At 38.9% G+C, this 21,854-nt stretch overlaps 4 protein-coding genes across 13 annotated transcripts in view; 1 reads left to right on the forward strand and 3 right to left on the reverse strand.

Annotated features, from left to right (window-relative positions):
• Positions 1–2,713, reverse strand: part of camk2b1 (calcium/calmodulin-dependent protein kinase (CaM kinase) II beta 1) — a 45,344-nt gene extending 42,631 nt beyond the window's left edge. For all 8 annotated transcript variants that reach the window (XM_077601692.1, XM_077601691.1, XM_077601690.1 and 5 more), the window contains exons 1-2: positions 2,382–2,713; positions 419–513 (exon numbers count right to left, since the gene is read on the reverse strand). In XM_077601692.1, the coding sequence (XP_077457818.1) occupies positions 419–513; positions 2,382–2,443 (157 nt within the window). In that variant the 5' untranslated portion in view covers positions 2,444–2,713. The remainder of the gene's footprint in view (positions 1–418; positions 514–2,381) is intronic.
• A 3,328-nt stretch (positions 2,714–6,041) lies between these two features.
• Positions 6,042–9,252, reverse strand: rnmt (RNA (guanine-7-) methyltransferase). Of its 2 annotated transcripts, none has more exons than XM_077600798.1 (3): positions 8,994–9,252; positions 7,649–8,201; positions 6,042–6,663 (listed from the first exon to the last, which is right to left on the reverse strand). In XM_077600798.1, the coding sequence occupies exons 1-3, from the start codon at positions 9,209–9,211 to the stop codon at positions 6,322–6,324; spliced, it is 1,113 nt and encodes a 370-aa protein (XP_077456924.1). In that variant the 5' UTR covers positions 9,212–9,252; the 3' UTR covers positions 6,042–6,321. The 2 variants fall into 2 exon arrangements, with proteins under 2 accessions (XP_077456924.1, XP_077456923.1); XM_077600797.1 differs by having other exon boundaries at positions 6,046–6,659; positions 7,645–8,201.
• A 491-nt stretch (positions 9,253–9,743) lies between these two features.
• Positions 9,744–15,713, reverse strand: LOC144074569 (histone H2A.V). 2 transcript variants are annotated; one of them, XR_013300324.1, is made up of 5 exons: positions 15,523–15,713; positions 12,735–12,812; positions 11,921–12,051; positions 11,721–11,850; positions 9,744–10,524 (listed from the first exon to the last, which is right to left on the reverse strand). XR_013300324.1 is itself a non-coding variant. In XM_077601063.1 (5 exons), exons 1-5 carry the CDS (start codon positions 15,523–15,525, stop codon positions 10,463–10,465), a joined length of 387 nt encoding a protein of 128 aa, XP_077457189.1. In that variant the 5' UTR covers positions 15,526–15,688; the 3' UTR covers positions 9,744–10,462. The 2 variants fall into 2 exon arrangements, 1 of the variants encoding a protein (XP_077457189.1); XM_077601063.1 differs by having other exon boundaries at positions 11,938–12,051; positions 15,523–15,688.
• Positions 15,714–16,620: 907 nt separating this feature from the next.
• On the forward strand, positions 16,621–20,154 carry LOC144074464 (transcriptional regulator protein Pur-beta). Its single transcript, XM_077600905.1, has one exon. It carries the CDS (start codon positions 16,655–16,657, stop codon positions 17,630–17,632), a length of 978 nt encoding a protein of 325 aa, XP_077457031.1. The 5' UTR covers positions 16,621–16,654; the 3' UTR covers positions 17,633–20,154.
• Positions 20,155–21,854: the final 1,700 nt, after the last annotated feature.

Genomic DNA, 21,854 nt, shown 5'->3' on the forward strand with positions numbered 1-21,854 from the left:
ATGTGTTTCTTTTGTAAGGTTCGCCGGCTCTCTCTTAGCTCTCTGATGAGAAGCTTTCACATCGGAGTCCATAATCATTGGACAATATTGACGAGGAAACAATTAATAAAGATGATGGTATCTCACGGAATCCGAAGCGATATTAATATCCAATATTCTATGCGAGTTTAAAATGATTCTATTTTCAAAACAACAATCACTGAAGAAAACCCTAATTTCTCAACAAAAAAACTCTGCACTTGCAAAATTGACAAATGGAATGAACTGACCATTTGTTTCAATGTGTCAAAAATACAGACAAAAATGTGACGATTTAGGATGAAAATCGCCTTCCTCGAACATCCACGACGTGACATAACATTTCAAATATTTAACGTGTACTTGCACATAATGAGAACACAAAACAGGAAGTACTTGCCTCTGGCAGATAGCTTTTTAGTGTTGATGATTTTGGCCGCGTACTCTTGTCCTATGCACAGCTTCACACATCTGCGCACTACTGAGAAGGCACCTCTGAAAACAAAACCAAAAACCCTTCATCAAACTACCGTACATTTATGTATTCAACCAAAGGAGAAAATTATTTGTTGCTATGTGTCATTTTGTCAAATTACAACAAAGAAGTGAATACGTTTTCACTCATTCTCTTTCGACACTGCAATACTGATCTCGGCTTTTTACGAGAGAGTATTTTTATGTCAAATTCAACAAAATCCTGTTTTCCGCTTGTTGTATGTTCTACTTTTTGGTCAGCGGTGAGAGCCTAATTAATTCAAGGCTGAGTAAAAAATAAATTAATTAATTAATCAAATCCCTTTAGACATCCAAAAAATGAACGAAAGGGCCGTTGAGGTGTCCCAATTTTTTTTACAGGCAGTTTGGAGTTGGCAACACGGAGATTAGCTACAGTAATCCCTATCGTGAATTCACTACTTAGCGATTTTTTCCCACTATTAATTATTTTTAAAAATTAATATATATGTATTTTTTTAAGTTCATAAAAATGTGAAAATCCACGCTGAAACTCGTGAGCGGAAGCCACTCTTGCTACTAGGACTCAGCACTGAAGAGAAATACATAATAGGGGTGACCCTACTTTGTGATTTTTCAATTATCGCCGCCATGTCCGGTCTACATTAACCACGATATTCGAGGGATTATTGTAATGTAATATTGAGGTATAATAGCATTGGCTGTGGATTTATTTTTTTCAAATTGGCTTTTAAGCACCAAGTTTTTTAGTGGGGCTTGTTTATTTATTGTCGCCCATTCCGGGTACACACAAAGGTTGTTAAGCAGTGTCTGACCATGAAGCAATTATTTTACATTTAAATGAGTAGGCATCAATTTAGCACTAGCAAACTAAAAGGTTCAATCCCAGGTTCCCGGACCTTCATGTGTGGAGTTTGCATGTTCGCCCTCGGCTTATGTGGGTTTTCCCCGGGTACTCCGGTTTCGTCCCACATTCCAAAAACATGCATGGTAGGCTGATTGGACACTGTAAGTAGCCCCTAGGAATGGGTGCGAGCTTGAATGGTTGTCCGTCTCCTTGTGCCCTGCGATTGGCTGACCACCGATTCAGGGTGTCTGCGCCTGGTGCCCGTGGTTAGCTGGGATCGGTTCCAGCACCCCCTGCGACCCTTATGATTAAATGAATGAATGAATGCAATATTTTTTTATGTCTAACTCAATTTTTTCCCTGGTGTGAGTGTGGTTGTTCATCTCCTGCCCTGTGCCTGGTATCCATAGTTGGCTGGGATAGGCTCCAGCACCCCCGAGACCCTTGCGAGGATAAGTTTTTTTTATTTATAAAGATAGTATCAGCATTAGCCGAGAGAACACAGCTGGGTCGCGGAATAGAGAGGCAAAAATAGCAAGCTTCAACTCTAATTATTACCATCACCACCTCATTTCACAAGACCCCAAAGCTCTCCTCTCTTCATTTTCATTATAATAATTTCATAACTTTGACTCATAAATGATGCAATATAGGCGACGGCGTTCATCGAACGACGCCGAGTGATGAAAAAAACGCAAAGAACAAAGTATATGCGAGGAAAAAGTTGCCTTTTGTAAAACTATAAGACTAAACATTTTTATCATCAAATGTTTACATCATTTACATATTACACGTGCATGAACTAAGACAGTTTTATATATAAAAATGATACAGCAAATCCACCAGGGCACATTAGTCCCTCGTAATTACTTAAATTTGGAAAACGTGTGCGTAACGCAGTGTTAATTAACACACATGCGTTGAAAAAGAGCCCCGTGCACTTTGGCCCGAAGTGGCCCACGCACACGCCGAAGCTTCGACAAATGTCATCCCGCTTCCCACGCACCGCCGTCGGCCAAGACCAAGTCCACAAGTCACTCACTTGCCAAGCTCCTCGTACAACTGATACTCGTCCGTGAATCGCGTACACGTCGTCGTAGCCATGTTTTTTTGTTGTTGACGATTTTCAATCTCCTTCTTCCTCTTTGCTCCCCCGCGTCTCAGGTAAAATACCGTCTGCCGAACGGTCGGTGGACGGGAGAAGAAAAAATACAAACAACAGGTCTGCCCCGTTGCCCCTCAAAAATGAAGTCGTCCTGCACTTGGGCAGCGGACGAGGCTGAGTGATTAAGTGAGGTTTAATAGGGAAACACCGAGCCGAGTGTCAAGGGACTCCTTGGCTTTCTCTCTCGCTCTGTCTCCCCCCAAGCGCGCTCTTCCTCCCTCCCTCCCTTCCTCGCTTTCTCTCCCACCCAAGAGAGCCTGGCTTTGCCTCAAATGGAATTGATTGGAATATATGTACTTTTAAGTATAATGAGATTTAAAGCTTCACCACGAAGTGCACAAATAACAACAACAAACAAACATAAATAAATAACCAATCAATAATAACAATAAATAATCCATAAATAATAATAAATAACCAATAAATAATGACACTAAAAACACTAAATAAGTACTCAATATAATAAGTAACTATAATAATAAATCATCAATAAATCAATAATAATAAATAAATCAATATAAATAAATAAACAATAATAAATAAATAATAATAAATAAATAATAATAAATACATCAATAATAATAATAAATAATCAATAACTGATAACAATACATAATCAATAAGTAATAATTAGTCAACAACATAAACAAATAGGGAAGTGCATAAATATCAACAAACAGACAAATAAATAATCAATAAAAAATAACAATAAATAAGAAATACATAAATAGTACTCAACATAATAGAAATTCAATCAATAATAAATATTAATAAAAGATCATCAATAAATAATAACAATAAATAAGTAATACATAAATAGTAGTCAACATAATAAGTTGGGAAGTCCACAAAAATAACAACAACAAACAAACCAAAAATAATAACGATACATAATCAATAAATAATAACAATAAATAATCAAATAAGTAGTCAACAACATGAATAAGTAGGGAAGTGCACAATTAACAACAACAAGCAAACAAATAAATAATCCAAAAATATTAACAATACATAATCAATAAGTAATAAGTAGTCAACAACATAAACAAATAGGGAAGTGCATAAATAACAACAAACAGACAAATAAATAATCAATAAATAATAACAATAAATAAGAAATACATAAATAGTACTCAACATAATAGAAATTCAATAAATAATAATAAATATTAATAAAAGATCATCAATCAATAATAACAATAAATAAGCAATACATAAATAGTAGTCAACATAATAAGTTGGGAAGTGCACAAAAATAACAACAACAAACATACCAAAAATAATAACAATACATAATCAATAAATAATAACAATAAATAATCAAATAAGTAGTCAACAACATGAATAAGTAGGGAAGTGCACAATTAACAACAACAAGCAAACAAATAAATAATCCAAAAATATTAACAATACATAATCAATAAGTAGTCAACAACATAAACAAATAGGGAAGTGCACAAATAACAACAAACAGACAAATAAATAATCAATAAATAATAACAATAAATAAGAAATACATAAATAGTACTCAACATAATAGAAATTCAATAAATAATAATAAATATTAATAAAAGACCATCAATAAATAATAACAATAAATAAGTAATACATAAATAGTAGTCAACATAATAAGTTGGGAAGTGCACAAAAATAACAACAACAAACAAACCAAAAATAATAACAATACATAATCAATAAATAATAACAATAAATAATCAAATAAGTAGTCAACAACATGAATAAGTAGGGAAGTGCACAATTAACAACAACAAGCAAACAAATAAATAATCCAAAAATATTAACAATACATGATCAATAAATAAAGGGATGAATAAAGTTATCCAATCCAATCCAATCCAATTTATGAAAAGGAACTGTGGGAGCATGTGAGGGCAAGTTTGGACAAGGGTGCATCAGGCATCCTAAACACACTCGACATACGGGTTTGACAAGCACTAAATCTCCCATTGGTTCCTGCAATCAATCATGTACATAGCTGCAAAAGTGCCATAAAGTGAAGCAAGCTAACTTGCTTATTTGTCGAATAAAGGTTGATCAGGACTTTTCCAGTTCTTCAAAGATCCCAAAAAAAATTGGCATCATTCCATAATTCAACGACTGAATAGAGTTGTTTCTGTAGCGTATGTGGAGATTCTGATTGCATGTGTTTGTATTCGTTTGTAGAAAATATAAGGGTGTTTTAAAAGTCAATTTTTCGATATGTATCGAAATATTATGTTGCACAAGTCTTGTATCAATTTTGTCTGAAACGATCTTTACACATGTTTTGGGTGGAAATACACAATTGCTGGCCGTACTTCCACCCCATCCACTAGTGAGCAGCACACAGCCGCTATGCAATCTGCAAAATAACGGTACAGGGGAGTGTGCTGAAAGCTGGGCATGTCGAGCCAACATCATGTGGACATGTATTTATTATTTATCATTATTATTCATTGATGCTTTAGTTGTGCACTTCCTGGTGAAGCTTTAAATCCCAATATATTTGCACAATAAAAGCATTCAATTTAAAAAAAAAACTTTGTTTATGTCTAAAATTTCTTCCTGTCTGTATTATCACCCTCTTGCTACTGTGACAATGACATTTCCCAAATAAGGGATGAATAAAGTTATCTAATCTAATTTAATCTAATTCAATTTATAATCCTAAATTTAACCCAGTAAAAAATGCAACCAGTACGGCCCAGTGCTTGCAGATATGTTTACATTAGGGAGATGTGGTGAGCAATGCTGTTCTCATAAGCACCTTCTCCACATCGGGAACCATCTGTTATGCTCGTAGACAAAAATTTGCTCAGAATTTTCCTCTTATCTCAAATTTCTCGTATGTTCGGACACTTGTATGTCAAGGTATTACTGTACACACAACTGCAAATGTAGGGATACTGTATTTAAAAAGTCGAATGTTTGAGACAGCTCTTGGAATTTAATGTATTTAATGAGTAGTATGTATAATTAAGAAGTGTGAAAATTGTTATGAGCAGTATGAGGTCTTGGTTTGTCTTTTGAGAGCAGTGATCCTGTTCTGTACGTAGTCCTTGACACCCTTCAAAGACCTGGTTCCCCGGACGCCGGGCTCATCGTTAAGAAAACTTAGCAAATGCCCGTGGGTGTCCACACTTTAATCTTGCTGAGGTTAGTACAAAAAAATAATCTTGGGTGTTTTTAGTAGTTCCTTGTTCATTCATTTCTGGAAAAAAAAAGTTTTCAGCAATGTTAATAGTACTAATCAAGTGTAATCAAGGGATTTCTGCTGCTAAATTAGTTACCGATTAAAAGACACTTCACGTGAAGATTGCCTACATCCCATTAATAAAAATAGTACCCTCAGAAATGTTTTATGTAAAGCCCCACCCAGAATGAAATGAGACTTCTGGTTACACTTGGTCATATTTTTTGTAGTCTGATGTTGAAAAAATTGGATACATTGTGAGAAACAAAACATTTACATCAGATAGTGTAATGTTATTGTTCATAAGTGAGCAGGCACTACACAGTCTGAGCTATTTTTATACAAAAAAACAACATTTTTTTCTGATGTCTTTATTAAGATTGTTCCTTAAACACATAATGACATCATTCATCTTCCTTCAAGTCATCTAATACACGATGTTTATCAAAACTGCTGTTATGAGACAGATACCTAGACGTGATAATGTGTGTGTGTGTTTCTGTATGAGGACTATTTCTGAACACAAATACAAATACATATATCATACATATGTGCGTGTGTGTATATGTCTGGGGTTCTGTATGGGTCAGTTCCTCAGATTGGATTGAGGTTTTCTGTCTCCAATCAGGACGTCTTCTGAAAGACGAACACCAAATAGATGCTGGCGGCTTCCCACTCAGACCTGCTGAGTGTACCGAGACGGATTCCGGCCTGACCAGCCCGGTCACAGTGCTCGCGGGCATGCCGGTACTCGTCCTTGTCCTCGGGCCCTGGGGGTCCATCGTGCTCACCCGGGAACTCCTCCAGGGATAACATCTTCATCATGAGGTTGCGGTGGTGGCTCAGTTTGACCTTCTCGCTGAAGAACTCGGAGAAACGCTGCTTGCTCACTAGGCTCATGCCATACTGTGACGCCATACGCTCAAGCAGGGGGAAGTAGACCAGGAACTCCGGGACATCCACTACCTGAAATGTAAAATCGGGAAAATGGACACTGGAGTACTGGTACTTACAGTGTACACTTAAACGATAAAATAACACAAGTACAAACGTGAACATGTATTGTTATGAATTGCCATATGAAGTCTTGGGAATTTTGGAAATATTCTAAACTGGAAAGTTTATATTGGAAACAAGGGAATTGAGAAATGGGAATTCATTGAGAACGTATCATATTTACTTCCATCCACCAGTAGGTCAGAATTACTGTTCTTATTTATCAATGCACTTTCAATTTTGTTGTAAAATAACATTAAAAAAAATATTCTATTCCAAGGGTCGGGAACCTTTTTAACAGAGAGAGCCATAAACAATTCATATTTTCAAATGTTATTCCTTGAGAGCCATTCTCAGAATTTAAAAATAATAATAATAATCATCATAATAATGATGATTATTATTATTTTTAAATTCTGATATTTTAATTATTATTATTACTATTATTATTAATTATTGTTGTTGTTGTTATTATTAATTAATTATTATTATTACTATTATTATTATAAAACATGACCATGTGTGCATTTTTTTTTAGTAATTTTGTCATTTTTAAAGAACAAAAGTCTCTGAATTCTTTTGACAACATTGCTACACTGTTGCTAATCAAGTATCAGTTAGAGTATGCAAATTAAAGGGGGCTAGAGGTAGTGTCAACGCCACAGTGCCGACGTGATGCTCCTATTGGTGCGTTTGGGACTCATTGCTTTCACCAGGGCTTTCCAGATTTGACCTGGGACGCCATATGCAACCATCAAAAGAGCCGCATATGGCTCCCGAGCCATAGCTTCCCTACCCCTCTTCTATTCTATACTCGTAAACTTATTTCTTTAGGGATTTGTGTGTGTGTGGCAAGCTTGCTTATGAAATTACGAACCCTGTGATAGAGTGTCAACGTATGGTGCAAAAGCAAAACTTTTCGGAAAATGTTCGAGTACGAGTACGAAATACGCACCTGATCCAAGTTGAAGTGGTACTGGCATCCAAATAGCGGGTATTCACCTCGCGCCTGGAAAGACACCTTGAACACGTCATTGCCAAAAGAGAGCGAGTCGGACAACTCCAGTCGCTTGACTAGCTCGTAGGCGTCCGGCGTGGTTCCGATGAAGAATCCTCCGGGCTTGAGGCGCTCGCAGGCATTTCTCAGCATCGTGTCGGCCTTGCTCTCGCTCTCGAAGGAGTAGTGGTACACGAACTGGCAGCTGCAGATGTCAAATTTCACGTCGGGCTTGTCGTACTTGTCGGCAAGGAGCTCCTTGGTGCAGTCGGCCGTGATGAACTGGGCGCTGAACGCCCCCTGGTCGCCGTGACTCCTCCTGCGCATGTCCTCGTAGCGGCTTCGGCATTGCTCCACCGAAATGTCGGCTATGTCGGCGCACACCAGGTGAGCGATGCCGCCCTTGCGCCATTTCAGCAGGTCGCCGCCCTTGCCGCAGCCCAGGTCGAGGACAGAAAGATTCCGCTGGCCGGCATCGCGGACCTTCTCCACGGTCTCGCCAATGAGGACGCTGAGGATCGATTGAAACTTGATCAACGTGGCAATTTTGTCAAGAAACATACTGCAAGCATTGTTTACCACATTACATCAAATACTGTCCGTTCATGGCTGGACAGATTAACTCCATTCCACCAATCAATTGGAAAAGGACAGTAATGTGACAGGAAAGAAAGTTAGAAAGAAAGAGCCCTGAAACGTAGCGGTTTTCGTAGCGATGAGCTCTACCAAAACAACAAAAATAATAATAAAGAAGACAGAAGAAAATGATAGAAAGGAAAAATGAACTCGTGAATTCGCAAAAAGTGAAGACAGATAATCGAGGGATTACTGTAGTCTGATTTTTAAATCTTTTTAAAAGGTAAAAAAAATCATTGTTCCGACAATGCCATTAATTCCAAAGATGGATAAAAAATAGTTGTATTTAATTCCATTTTATTGTTTTATCTACATGAATGCTTCCTGTTTTTATTTTTTTTATTTTTTATTCAGGGGCCTTTGATTACATTTGTTGTGATAGTATCATATTCAATCATGTGTTTCCACTACCAAGGCCTGATGCAAAAAGTCCTGGGATTAAACATTGTGCAGTTCACATTTTGGCAGGCATATTTAGTGTCAAATTTTTTAAAAAAGTGTTACGGTATTAGAATGGTTGCGTATTTTTATACATATAACTAAAAATAGTTTAAATTATTAGAGTGGCATCGATATAAATTTGTGATCGCTCAGCACTACTAATAATTGAGTCAAATTGTTTCTGGGAAAGAAGTGAAGGTTAAAGTATAATATATCAGCAACAAACCTTTTAATCCAGTTGTTGAAATTCCGCATGAAGAAGATGCGACTTTGGCTCCGCGCAGCCAGTCCGACCTCTTGGAGCCGGTTGTAGTGGTTGGCCACATTCTTGTTGTGATCAACCTCACGTTTCGGTATTTTCGATTGTTGCGATTCGTCGTCCGAATCCCGTTTTCTCCTTAACAAATTCTCTTGCTTTCTTGTACTGTCCCCGTGAGCGTCCATGTTTATTTAGTTTGCAGCGAAAACCGCGGCGCATGCGCATTAAACTGCTTCCCGGTCAAAATTAGTAATATCCGGGTTATATAACGTGAGATAGGTTTAAAATTGATAAAGTTGAAATTATACATACATAGGTTTTCTTTTTCAGTATTTATAGACATATTTGGGAAATAATATTATTTTTTAGGGCGTTTTCTATTCAAAAACTTCTCTTGTGCCTTTGTACTATCGCCGTAACCGTACATGTTTATTTGGTTTGCAGTTGCAGACGCGGCGCATGCGCATAAAACTGTTTCTCGGTCAAATTTAGTAATATCAGGGTTCAAAATCAAACGTTTTCGAGTATACGTACTAGTAATGTTAGATAGGTTTGAAATGAATAAATTTGAAATTATTCATCCATGTTTTTATATCTATATATATTTATAGTATTACGGAATGAAATGATTTAATAAAATTAAATACTTTTTAAAAAAGGGTAATACTACTCAGCTTTATTCTTTGCATATAGGAAAGCAGCTGTCAAGTCCAGAGCTTGCATACAAAGGGTGTTTTATTCAGACAAAGAAAACACAGTTTAAGAAAAAAGTTAGGTCGCTCATTACAAGAATGTCATGGCATCTGATTCAAGTTGCGCATATGCACAGACAGTACATTTGAGTGTCGAAGCCCTGCTGAGGTTAAGTAAAAATAGCAACTTCTAGTGTGTATATATTTATAGATACTGTATACATATGTGGTGACATGTCACATTGAGCAGGGGTTGGACATGTGGCATGTCATCACATTTTTCAAGTTTAAAAAAAAAAACATGTAAGCATTCGCGATTAATTTTCCACTTCAATGACCTAAAAAAAACAATTACTAATACTTGTGCAGTTCCAAAGCACCGCTGCACATTTTGCGGCCTCCCAAAATATGGAGAATACGCTTTAATCAAAAGGAAATAACCACAAAACAAATTGGTATCATATAAAAAAAATGATTTTAACAATTTCAATATAAAACATCAGGCCAATCAAACATATCCACTGTCGCCATTTTGACATTAACTCCCTCCCACCACTCAGGCATTCTAAACACACGAGGCATACAAAAACATTTTAGTTAAGTGATTCTAGTTAAGTGGGTAAGTATAACAACACAAACACTAAACAATCACTCTTGGTTAGCTATCTTCAACATAATAACAATAAAAAAATATCTCTGGTCTGAGGAGCGCAGTCCAGAAAAATGTCATTGGAGGTGAGGCGTCTAGACGGTCTTCTGCTGCCCCTTCTTCCCGATAAGGGACTTGTGGATGTGGGGGATGACACCTGGGTCACCACAAAAAAGTGCACATTTTTTACACATTATATCAGACAAACAATATAAAATCATGTTTCCTACTAAAATCTGTTTACTTGTTTTTTCCCCACTTAGAATTATAAATAAGTATCTACCCGCATTTAAGCTGTACCCTTAAAATTGCCTTAAAATTGTTGAATTTTACAATTTCTCGCGTGTAAGCCGCCCCTGATTCCCAATTTTCACCTCCAAATTCATGGTTTTAATAGGGAGTACAAATGTGTTACTTTGAAGGGAAAATCTTCAAAAAATCATCACACGTGGTATTTCTGAGATACTGTATGAATCAAAAGCAAATTATTAGGGTCAATATCATAAAGAATTAATTCATCCAGTAATGGTTGTTTTCTTATTGCAAAACAGAAAATAACCCACAAATAGTAAATGTTACTTTGCCGACATCTACTGGTGAAAAAAATAGTATAGCAAGTCTTGTGCGCATATAAGCCGTGATTCAGTCATCATTTCTTTTAGTTACAAATACGGATTATCTCATTTTCTGAACCGCTTTATCCTCATTAGGGTAACGGGGGTGCTGGTGCCTATCCCAGCTGACTCCGGGCGAGAGGCAGGGGGGTGGCCCGCCGATCGCAGGGTACAAGGAGACGGAAAACCATGCACACTCACACTCATACCTAGGGGCAATTTAGAGTGTCTAATCAGCCTACCATGCATGTCTTTGGAATGTGGGAGGAAACCGGAGTACCCGGAGGAAACCCACGCAAGCCCGGGGAGAATATGCAAACTCCACACAGTTGGACATGACCTGGATTTGAACCCAGGACCTTAGAGCTGTGAGGCCGACGCGCTAACCACTCGCCCCAGCGGGCCGCACCAAATACGGATTATATGCAAGGAAATACGGTAATCTAATTGAATTGGTTTGAATATTCATCAAGTAAAATAAAAACATCAACAACTGAGGGCTGGGAAATTTTAAGGTAACCCCAAAATTTTGTCCCTTGGCGTACAGCTGCGTCGCACTTTAACAAAACTCCCGGATAAAATGATTTTAATGTAACTCATCCATCATATTACGCTATTTAAATGCCAATACGTCCTTTGTCCTACCTCCATTCAATGTCTTTTAAGCTTGTTAAGGACCCACGTGAACCTTGGTATGTGTGTGTGTGTGTGTATGCACGTGTCCTTGTGTGATACACACCTCCGCCAGCAATGGTGGCCTTGATGAGCGAATCCAACTCCTCATCTCCGCGGATGGCGAGCTGCAGGTGGCGTGGAGTGATGCGCTTCACCTTCAAGTCTTTGGACGCGTTGCCCGCCAACTCCAAGACCTGAAGAACAGAACACATTTCAAATATAAACTACACATGCGCACGTAAAAGACGACACAAAATAACACACCCATACAAACTGCTCACTTCAGCGGTGAGGTACTCTAAAATGGCAGCGCTGTATACAGCAGCAGTGGCTCCGACGCGACCGTGGCTGGTTGTGCGGGTCTTCAAGTGTCGGTGGATACGTCCCACTGGGAACTGGAAGTTGGGAGGGCGACATTGATTTGTTAGGTTCCAAGTGGAGGATGTAACAAAACAATTGTGGGCTAAATGGTGAGCAATTATGACATTACAGTAATCCCTCGAATATTGCGGTCATTGACATGGCCGCGATAATCGAAAAATCGTGTAGTAAGGTCACCCCTATTATAACTTTTTTTCCCCTTCAGTGCTGAGTCTTAGTAGCAAAAGTGGCTTCCGGTTACGAGTTTCAGCGTGGATTTTCACGTTTTTATGAACTTAAAAAATATATATATTAATAAAAAGTACTGATAAGTGAAGACGCGATAATCGAGGGATTACTGTACTTATCGTAATAATCTTAGCATTATTTTTTTTACTTCAAATATTTTCAAGTGACAAAATATGGACATCTTACTATTCAAATTTCACTTTACAACCTCTTATCGGAATATTTCTATTGTTGTGAAATGTAGTGATATAAGGTGTACAATCTGCCAGTATGATACATTTGAGCAAAAGTTAACCTGAACTCTGAACTAAAGTTTATTGCGTTTATTTTTTTTGTAAGCTTTGATGGATTTATATCATGTTTGAATGAAAATTTACGTCAAAGGGCCTGCAACGATATGTATAATTAAATTATTATTCAAACTATTGGTAGTACTCCTGTCACAGGGGTGATACTTTGACCCACTCACCTGTAAACCGGCCCTCTGTGAGCGGGACACCGCCTTGGCCTTGGCTTTGCCGCTGTCTTTTCCTGCCTTTCCGCCAGCCTGTAAACGACAATATTCACTCAAATGATCATGTACACCACGTGTCAAAGTGGCGGCCCGGGGGCCAAATCTGGCCCGCCGCATCATTTTGTGTGGTCCGGGAAAGTAAATCATGAGTGCCGACTTTCTGTTTTAGGATCAAATTAAAATGAAGAGTATAGATGTATATTAAATTTCCTGATTTTCCCCCTTTTAAATCAATAATTGTAATTTTTTAATCATTTTTTTCTGTGTTTTTAGTTCAAAAATCATTTTGTAAAATCTAAAAATATATATATAAAAAAGCTAAAATAAACATTGTTTTAGATCTATAAAAAACTGAATATTCAGGGATTTTAATCCAGTTCTTTTAATCCATTTATAATTAAAAAAAATCTAAATATTATATCTAAAATGGTCCGGCCCAGGTGAAATCAAGTTGACGTTAAAGCCGCCCGTGAGCCAACCCGAGTCTGACACCCCTGATGTACACGGACAAAACATTATTTAGGATTAACAGTTCACTAGGGCTGGGCGATTTTAAGATTTAAATTGAAGTGACCAGCAATTACATTTTTTAATCCATGGTGCTAATGGAAACTGACATGGTTAGAAGATCTTGAATGGTCCCTCAGAGTCCAAAGTTGACGGTTTTCAAGCTGTTTATTATGAAGATTTCCTTGATTCGATCAAATAATCGTAAATTGGGCCCATTGGAAGAAAAGATTGGGGTTTGAAAATTGATTTATTTTTAAGGGCAGGGTCACCGATAGTGTTTATTCATCTGACTTTGGTCCGGACAGAGTGGGATCGATTCCCGGTGGCGGTCTGATTGTGAGTGTGAATGGTTGTCTGTACAAATGACTGGCGACTAGTACAGGGCGTAGTGTAGTCTATCCGTCTCAATTGGGCCTCGCCCGGAATGTCAGGCCAAGCGCTACAGCTGCGTTCCTATTAGCCGGCGTACATGCGTCAAATAGCGCAACATACCGTCGAATGTTGATGATATAAATACATGGACACGTGCATACAGTCAGTTGAAAACGTGCGCACAGCTGAAATGGCATACCAGCTATTCGGGAAGAAAAGAGTATAGCAGCGCAATGAAATAGACAAAAGAATGGACCAGAAAGTCTCAAGTACGGACCCGTTTAAAGAAAGAAAAAAAACAAGGATTGTCGTATGCAGGCTTTGTAAACCGTCATGGTTCAGCGTTGTGCAGTAAACATTAACGGGACTATTTTACTCCAGTCAAAATGACTTTGGGGCCTACAACGAGATTAAAATTGAAGTATAACAAGGTTAAAATCAAAACATGATGAACGTTAAATTAGAGAAGTCATAAAATTATGCGGTTGAAAACATTACATTACTTATTTTTGCATCACTTGAACCCACTTGAATCACATGTTCAGGGTCCGCAGACATCAACTTTTGGTGACATTTGGTCAGTGTGAAAAATTAGATTTTGGATTTATTTTGGAGGTTTATGCGATTTCTGCTGATAAAACTTTGATGAGAATGAGTATTGTTAATATAGGCGACATAGTTTTAAATGATTTTGGTGATGTTACAAGTCTTGGTGCTTTATGTACTAATATTATTATACGCTATTGCTGGTTCTCCAGCATTCAACCTCAATTGCCTTGTGATTATTTAAGGGTTTTGTTTTGTAGTTATTTATTCTTATCAATTATTTTAAATTACGAATAAATACCTTAATCATGTTTACTCGTCATGATGCTTCCCAAAAAGAGATGAAGTCGTTTTTTTTACATTAGTATAAAAATAATTACATAAGAGTTGAGAAATATTTTTGTGAGTGAATAATTGTCAAAAAAATCCATAGATTAATTAACTAAATGTAAAGATAGATCAGTCAGGAGAAAAATAATCATTTGAACCAGCCCTAATGTTACATTATGAGAACTCATAGTATGTTGGAAAGGTTTATGGTACAAGTGGTGCACGTGATAGATATCCCTGGTCTTTCCAACACCTAATTAAGTTTTATTTGTTTGATATTAACACGCGTTTCTGTCCGGTTTTTATTTTTTTGCAGACATCTTTAAGTCACCTATTAGTGTGCAATTCCATCACCGTCCAGCCAATGTTTACATTCGTGTACCACCAAAATGCAATAACAAGAGTTTCATCCCTGACTAAAATAAACAACTAAAAAATGTTACACTAAGAGAAGACTACGCTAACGTACTATTATTTACGTGATATTGTGACATCCGTGAAAACTTCCAATTTTGTGGAGGGGAAAAAGTGACATAAAAATACAACAAAAACAGAAAGAAAATCTAAATGAAATTAGGAAAATGTTAGTACAAATAAACAGAAAATACAAAATTACGGATTGGTTAAAAAAACTGCAATATTTTAAAACTGATGCAGCAGAACCGGAAACTAAAATGTATTTTTTTTTTAAGTTGAACTTTTTATTTGCCTAAATAAATATTTCCCCCCAAAATACGTTGTTTTTCTTTTTTTAAATAAAGTGTACCTTTTTTTCTTTGTTAAAAGCCACTTGAAAATAAAACGAATACCATGACCTCGGAATCCAGGCGCTTCCGTTAATGCTGACAACTATAGCTAGTACAGTTAGCCAAGAACCTTCTTATTAAGAGCATGACTTTCTTGCGAGTTACGAAGAATATTAATAATTATATGACTACACCGCCGTCCCAACGCGCGCTTATAACACAAGCAGACTCGTACGTACCATTTTCAGCTTCTTGATTTGATTAAAGGAGAGAAGATGATTGCGAGTAATTTCAGTTTCCGAAGGCTAAGAAACAATAACGACCCCTTTTACCAAGTATTTTGGGGAAAAGTCGTATTGGGAACCTAAGCATCCAACCAAATTGCGCGTTGTTCCTTTGATCCTTCAATTTGACCAATCAGCGTGAAGTTTGCACAGTGTCCACCCATCCCCCAACATGTTACATAGTACTCGCGCCTGCCTTTTGCGCGCGCGAGGTAGGCGGTACTTGGAACGTGAGTACACTTCCGAGGGGCGTTGACATTCTACTTTGACGGACAACAAAATTGGCCAATAGATCGACAAATAAACTCGTATTAAGAGGATTGGCAAACATGAAGCCCAATCAGCATCAAGTACACCGTTTCTTTTGTCCAAGTACATGGGATTTACCCCGAAGCCCTTCATTTCTGCCAAATACATACAGTATTAGAGTTGTATCTATCAGATAAAAGAAAGGTGCCAGCTAAAACTGTAGATAAACGTTAAAAATAAGCACTGCGACTTGCGTATACGTTGTCGTTTTCGACTGTAGATAAAATACATGCAAAGCAGCTCAACCATTGGCGTTCCACTTGACTGACAAGGTACTCAGCGAATAGGCATACGAGAATCATGACACTTGGTTGGGATTGGCAAAAATGACGACCAATCTGGATTTAGTATTCAGTTTTTTCTTCCAAGTGGGCGGGGTGTAAGGTGAGGCACCCTTTTCTGAAAAATGTACCAAAAACATAAAACTGGAGGTCGCAATTTAATGTATAATGCGTGGATATTCCGCATCTTCGAGTGTGCTGCTTGGTGCGCGGCTATAAACACTGCTAATTTGTTAAAACAGCCTCTTGGTGCTTTTGACTTTAACGTAAATTTGATACACGCTGTGGCGTCACCGGGGGCGGGGCGTTAACATTCAACTTGAAGGGCAAGAAAATCCACGAATGAAAAGGCGAAATTTGAGTTTGTGGAAAGATTGACAGTCGCGGCGCCCAATCAGCGTACAATATCCGGCGTCCGATTTCTCTCTTCCGCGAGCGAGCGTTCGCCAAGCGGGTGGGGGTCAAAGATACGCAGAGACGGGCTGCTGGTGGCGAAGATGGCGGACGGGGACAGTGGAAGTGAGCGCGGAGGAAGCAGCGGTGGCGGCGGCGGCGGAGGAGGCGGAGGTGGGGGTGGCAGTGGTGGAGGTGGTAGCGGTGGCGGTGGTGGCGGCGGCGGCTTCCAGCATTACCAGCGGGAGCCCGAGACGCAGGAGCTGGCCTCGAAGCGGCTGGACATTCAAAACAAACGCTTCTACCTTGACGTGAAGCAGAACGCGAAAGGCCGGTTCATTAAAATCGCCGAGGTCGGCGCCGGGGGCTCCAAAAGTCGGCTGACGCTCTCCATGTCGGTGGCGGCCGAGTTCCGTGACTACCTCGGGGATTTCATTGAGCACTACGCCCAGCTCGGGCCTAGCACCCCGGAGCAGATCGCCCAGTCGGCGGGCGGCGATGACAGCGGGCCTCGACGGGCCTTGAAGAGCGAGTTCTTGGTGAGAGAGAACCGCAAATACTACCTCGACTTAAAGGAGAACCAGCGGGGCCGCTTCCTGCGGATCCGCCAGACGGTCAACCGAGGCCCGGGCTTCTCCGCCGGCGCCGGGGGCATGGCCGGCATGCAGGCCGGCCAGACCATCGCCTTGCCGGCCCAGGGCTTGATAGAGTTCCGCGACGCCTTGGCCAAGTTGATTGACGACTACGGCGGCGACGACGACGAGCTGAGCGCTGGGGTCGGGGCCGGAGGGGCGGTGGGCTACGGGGATCTCCCGGAGGGCACCTCCATTATGGTGGACTCCAAGCGATTCTTCTTCGACGTGGGCTCCAACAAGTACGGCGTGTTCTTGCGGGTCAGCGAGGTCAAGCCCAGCTACAGGAACTCAATCACGATACCCTTCAAGGCCTGGGCCAAGTTCGGCGGAGCCTTCAGCCGCTACGCCGAGGAGATGAAGGAGATCCAGGAGCGCCACCGGGACAAGGGCTTCGAACGCCGGGCCGCCACCGAAGAGTCCGAGGGCGACGACGTGGACGACGATTGACGGCTCGACGGATTGACGGACGGACGGATAGACGGACGGCTCGTGGATAACTTTGTTTTCACGCTCAAGCTTCCAACAGCTGGCAGAGAAACGAGATCCAGAGTTCGAGGAGCGACCATTACGTGCATGACGAATCGGAACTATTTTCAAACGCGGAAGTAAAAATGAAATATCTCCAACAGAGAATTTAGTGTCTATATAGTGCTATATAACAAGAAAAAGCTTAGGTGGATGTTATAGATACATGGCAAGTAGTCAAGTCCTTGTATGAGATGCCTCTATTGATTGAGAATATCTATATATATATTAAAAAAATAAATATACTTTGATTGTACATTTGATAGAAGTTCAGCTGAAGACAGATCACTGAGGTTATATATTTCCTGGTTAGAAGCTAATATGAGCAGCCCACCTTCTCGAGGACCAGGACCAGAAGATACTCTGTACTCGAGAGCCAATCAGAGGAGCTCACCTGACGTGTAGTCTGCAGACCCCCCCACCACCACCACCACCCTCCAGCGTTCATTTACACCCTAGGCAGATGCCTAAGGTTCCAAATCAGAAGATCTCGCTTGACGACTTTGTAGGTTCTGGACCCCCTGGCAACAGGGAACAAGTCCATTCCGGTGTAAATGTGTGGCAAGCACACATTTCTTAGCCCACCCTTGGGGAGGTCATTTTGACTCAGGAGTTGACAACATTACATCGGCGCCGTGTGTGACATCCATGGCAACGAATCTTGTCACACAAACCAAGCCTCCATTCGATTGGCTCCCCAATTTTCAGGTTTATTGAGGTCCTTGTTCGATTAGGTGCTTTGGGGAAAAACAACAAGGGTGCTGTACTAAAGTATTTAAAAAAAAAAAGAAAAGAATTAACTAAAGTATACATAGAATTATTTTTCAAAAGAGTTTTATGTCTCGGAAATTTAAGACCTTTATTATGAAAGTGGCCTATTAAAAAAAAACAAAAAATACAAAAAAATACAAAAAAAACAGAAACTCAAAGAATGAGATTTGGTCATCTCTCTTTTTTTGTTTTTCTTTTTATTTCCCAGAATGCAGGGTTTCCCAAACGGAGGGTCATTGGCTCATTTGGGATCCTGGCAGGGTTTTCATGTTTTAGTATACAGTAACGTATGTGGTGTACATTTGTTGTAGCATTTTATATGTTAATAATGGATAACAAAGTACGTGATGTCTATTGATTTTGCAATCCAGCCAGGAACCCCAATATCTTTTTGACAAAGATTTGTGTTCATCTTGGAAGTGTATAACACTATTTTTGTAATACATAAATATTTTTTTTCTCTCTTAATTTCAATACTACATTATTTTTTTCGCAAATCGCAAATATTAGATGCAAAAAGTCTCTTGTCACATTCAAAAACAACAGCCCAAACATTATTACAAACTTTATTTCTCATATAAACACCTTTTAAATAATACAACTTTAATAAAAATTCTCTTAGGACACTATTTTCTAAAAAATATATTGTCCTGCTAATTATTTTTGTTAAATCTTAATAACTCGATGACTTGTTTTTAATCATTAGTATGAGTACTATTTTTATAACACTACTTTATTCCCATAAATACACTAATAAAACAACCCAATAAAGGATTCATCTTATTTTGATGATTCAAAGTAAACACTATTTTTTCCCCTCATGATTTAAACAATTTCAGGGGGAAAAACTTTCTTGTAGTATGATTTAATTCTTAAAATGCTAATCCCTACTAAAAAAAATATAACATGACATCTTTCACAAATGAAAGCATTTAAAAAACACGACTAATTAACTGAAAAAGATTTTTTTTAAATTGTCTTGATAGAAATTGGTGAAAAAGTGGTGTATGTATATATACCAGAATATACAAACATAATACCAGCAATTTTAAAACTTTATCAATTCAACTTTTCAGGTGATGTGTTCTAAGAGTTATGGATTTTAATGTTTCATATAGTTGTAATGACATTTTTTGTTTGGGAAACCCTGTCTATGCTTTGAACAAGAGCTTTTTGTTTGATAGCAACACTCCTGGACACTTCCAGGCCTCATTTATCACCTTCTCCCCCCCCCCAAAATATGACCATCACAACAATTTTTTTCCCCTTTTTTTGCATGCATGTTCTTTTGTTGCCTTTTTTGGGAGAGGGGCGTCCTTCAATAATATTTTTCCTTTATTTGGTGAGAAAAAAAATGAACAAGCATCACTCATCTGTCCCTCATGTCGTTGCCCCCCACCTCCTTTCCAAACATCTTTTTCCCAATGAAACCACAGCAGAAAATGTCACATGAGACACACAAAATACCACCTGGGAGCAATAGTTTAATTTTGTATTGATTTATAAATATATGTATTGATAAAGATATACCACACAAGATTGAATGACATCCTTCTTCCAGTACTGTGTTCCGTGAAATGGCAGCTGTTTTCGGTCATGTGTTTTCTGCTGTAAAAGTTATTTTCAACGACAAATGGTGATGATGATGATGATAATTAAAACAAAAAAAAGTATTTTGCTGAGGGTACGTGTGTTTTTTTCCCTTTAAAATAAATAAATTAAACCCCAAAGTGGGTTTTGCTGTTTATCTTGCAACATGATAAACCATATAATTTGTAGCTTTTTTGACATTTCTAGCTCTTACACAACTTTTTTTTATTAATCTTTTAAGAACTTTTAATTGTAATTGCCTGAATTTCTTCCTAACCATGCAATCAAATTCTCCATCTTTAAACTTTGACATTTTTCCTTGAGAAAATATTCAAAAGTTGAAAATTAAAACAAACTTTCTGCTAACTTTACTCCCATAATGTTGTTATTTTTCCTGCCTCATACATTGTTAAAAATAAAATATGAACTATACATGGACATACAGAGGTGGTACAGTTATGAGTGGTTAGCACGTATGCCTCGCAGTTCTGAGATCAAAGGTTGAATCCTGGGCGGAGTTTTCATGTCCTCTATTTGGTAGGCTAATTAAGCACTCCAAATTGTCCCAATATGAGTGTGCGTGTGAATGGTTGATTGTGTTACTGTGCCCTGCGATTAGCTAGCAAGCAATTCAAGGTTTACAATAGGCAATATTGTCTTTATTTCTCTGGAATAGACTCCAGCACCCCCGCGACGATAAGCGCTCCAGAAGATGTTTGAATGAATACCTCTAATACTATCACATATGGGTCAGTAAGGAGCACATGCAGAGATCTATAAATACACATGAGGTCAACGGGGCGATGAAAGCCTCAACTGGGCGTGTTTTATTTTGGAGGTACGTACTAAAAGGGAGACAGCTGTCGTTTTATTTTGTTAGTCCCGAATGTGAAGCACCTGTCAGCCATCAGTCTAAGACTGGCCAAATGTGGGTTGACTTTAGGAGCAGTGCGTTTCCACAGGCAACACAATGTCTGGATTTATTTTTATTCATTCATTCATTTTCTGAACCGCTTTATCCTCACTAGGGTCGCTGGGGGGGGGGGGGGGGGCTGGAGCGTATCCCAGCTGACTTCAGGCCAGAGGCAGAGGACACCCTGAATCGGTGGCCAGCCAATCACACGGCACGAGGAGACACACACCCATATCTCGGGGCAATTTTTGAGTGTCCAATTAGTCAACCATGGATGTTTTTGGAATGTTGGAGGAAACCAGAGTACCCAGAGAAAACCCACGCAGGCCCGAGTAGAACATGCAAAGTTCACACACGTGGACCGACCTGGATTCGAACCCATGACAGTAGAGCTGTGAGGCCGACGCACTAACCACTCAGCTGCCCGGCTTTATTTTTATTTTTATTTATTTATCTTTTTAGTAATTTACACCAAATCTTTTTAGCTGGCTGACATCTACAAGTGAATGATAGCCCATCTGACCCTCGGTTATTAAAGCCTCAACTTACTAGATAGGTACCAGAACTACACTAAATAGTAATAAAAGTGATGTACGGATGAAAAGTTTTTCTTCAAATGCATTTTTCAAAAGGAAAATAAAACAATAGATGAATTCAACCATTCAAATACTGTTCAGTGCATGCCTGACAATTTCTGCCATCATTGTCAGACTGCTCTCAATCCCTCTACCTTTCATTGCCGTTGTCATGAAAGAATTTCACCATCAGGACCGCCATTGGGTTTCATTTAACAGCCTCTTTAGAACAATCTTTCCCAACCTTTTTTTGAGCTGCGGTACACTTTTTGCATTGAGAAAATCTTAAAGCACT

Source organism: Stigmatopora argus, chromosome 5 (assembly GCF_051989625.1).
Source record: "Stigmatopora argus isolate UIUO_Sarg chromosome 5, RoL_Sarg_1.0, whole genome shotgun sequence".
NCBI classification, from domain to species: Eukaryota; Metazoa; Chordata; class Actinopteri; order Syngnathiformes; family Syngnathidae; genus Stigmatopora; species Stigmatopora argus.

Coding starts and splice junctions, on each gene's coding strand:
- rnmt (XM_077600798.1), bottom strand. CDS start 9,211: ATGGACGCTCACGGGGACAGTACAAGAAAGCAAGAGAATTTGTTAAGG. Junction 8,202..8,993: donor TTCAACAACTGGATTAAAAG/GTTTGTTGCTGA, acceptor ATCGATCCTCAG/CGTCCTCATTGGCGAGACCG. Junction 6,664..7,648: donor ACCACTTCAACTTGGATCAG/GTGCGTATTTCG, acceptor TTTACATTTCAG/GTAGTGGATGTCCCGGAGTT.
- LOC144074569 (XM_077601063.1), bottom strand. Junction 12,052..12,734: donor CACAGAGGGCCGGTTTACAG/GTGAGTGGGTCA, acceptor CCCAACTTCCAG/TTCCCAGTGGGACGTATCCA. Junction 10,525..11,720: donor GGCCACCATTGCTGGCGGAG/GTGTGTATCACA, acceptor GTGGTGACCCAG/GTGTCATCCCCCACATCCAC.
- LOC144074464 (XM_077600905.1), top strand. CDS start 16,655: ATGGCGGACGGGGACAGTGGAAGTGAGCGCGGAGGAAGCAGCGGTGGC.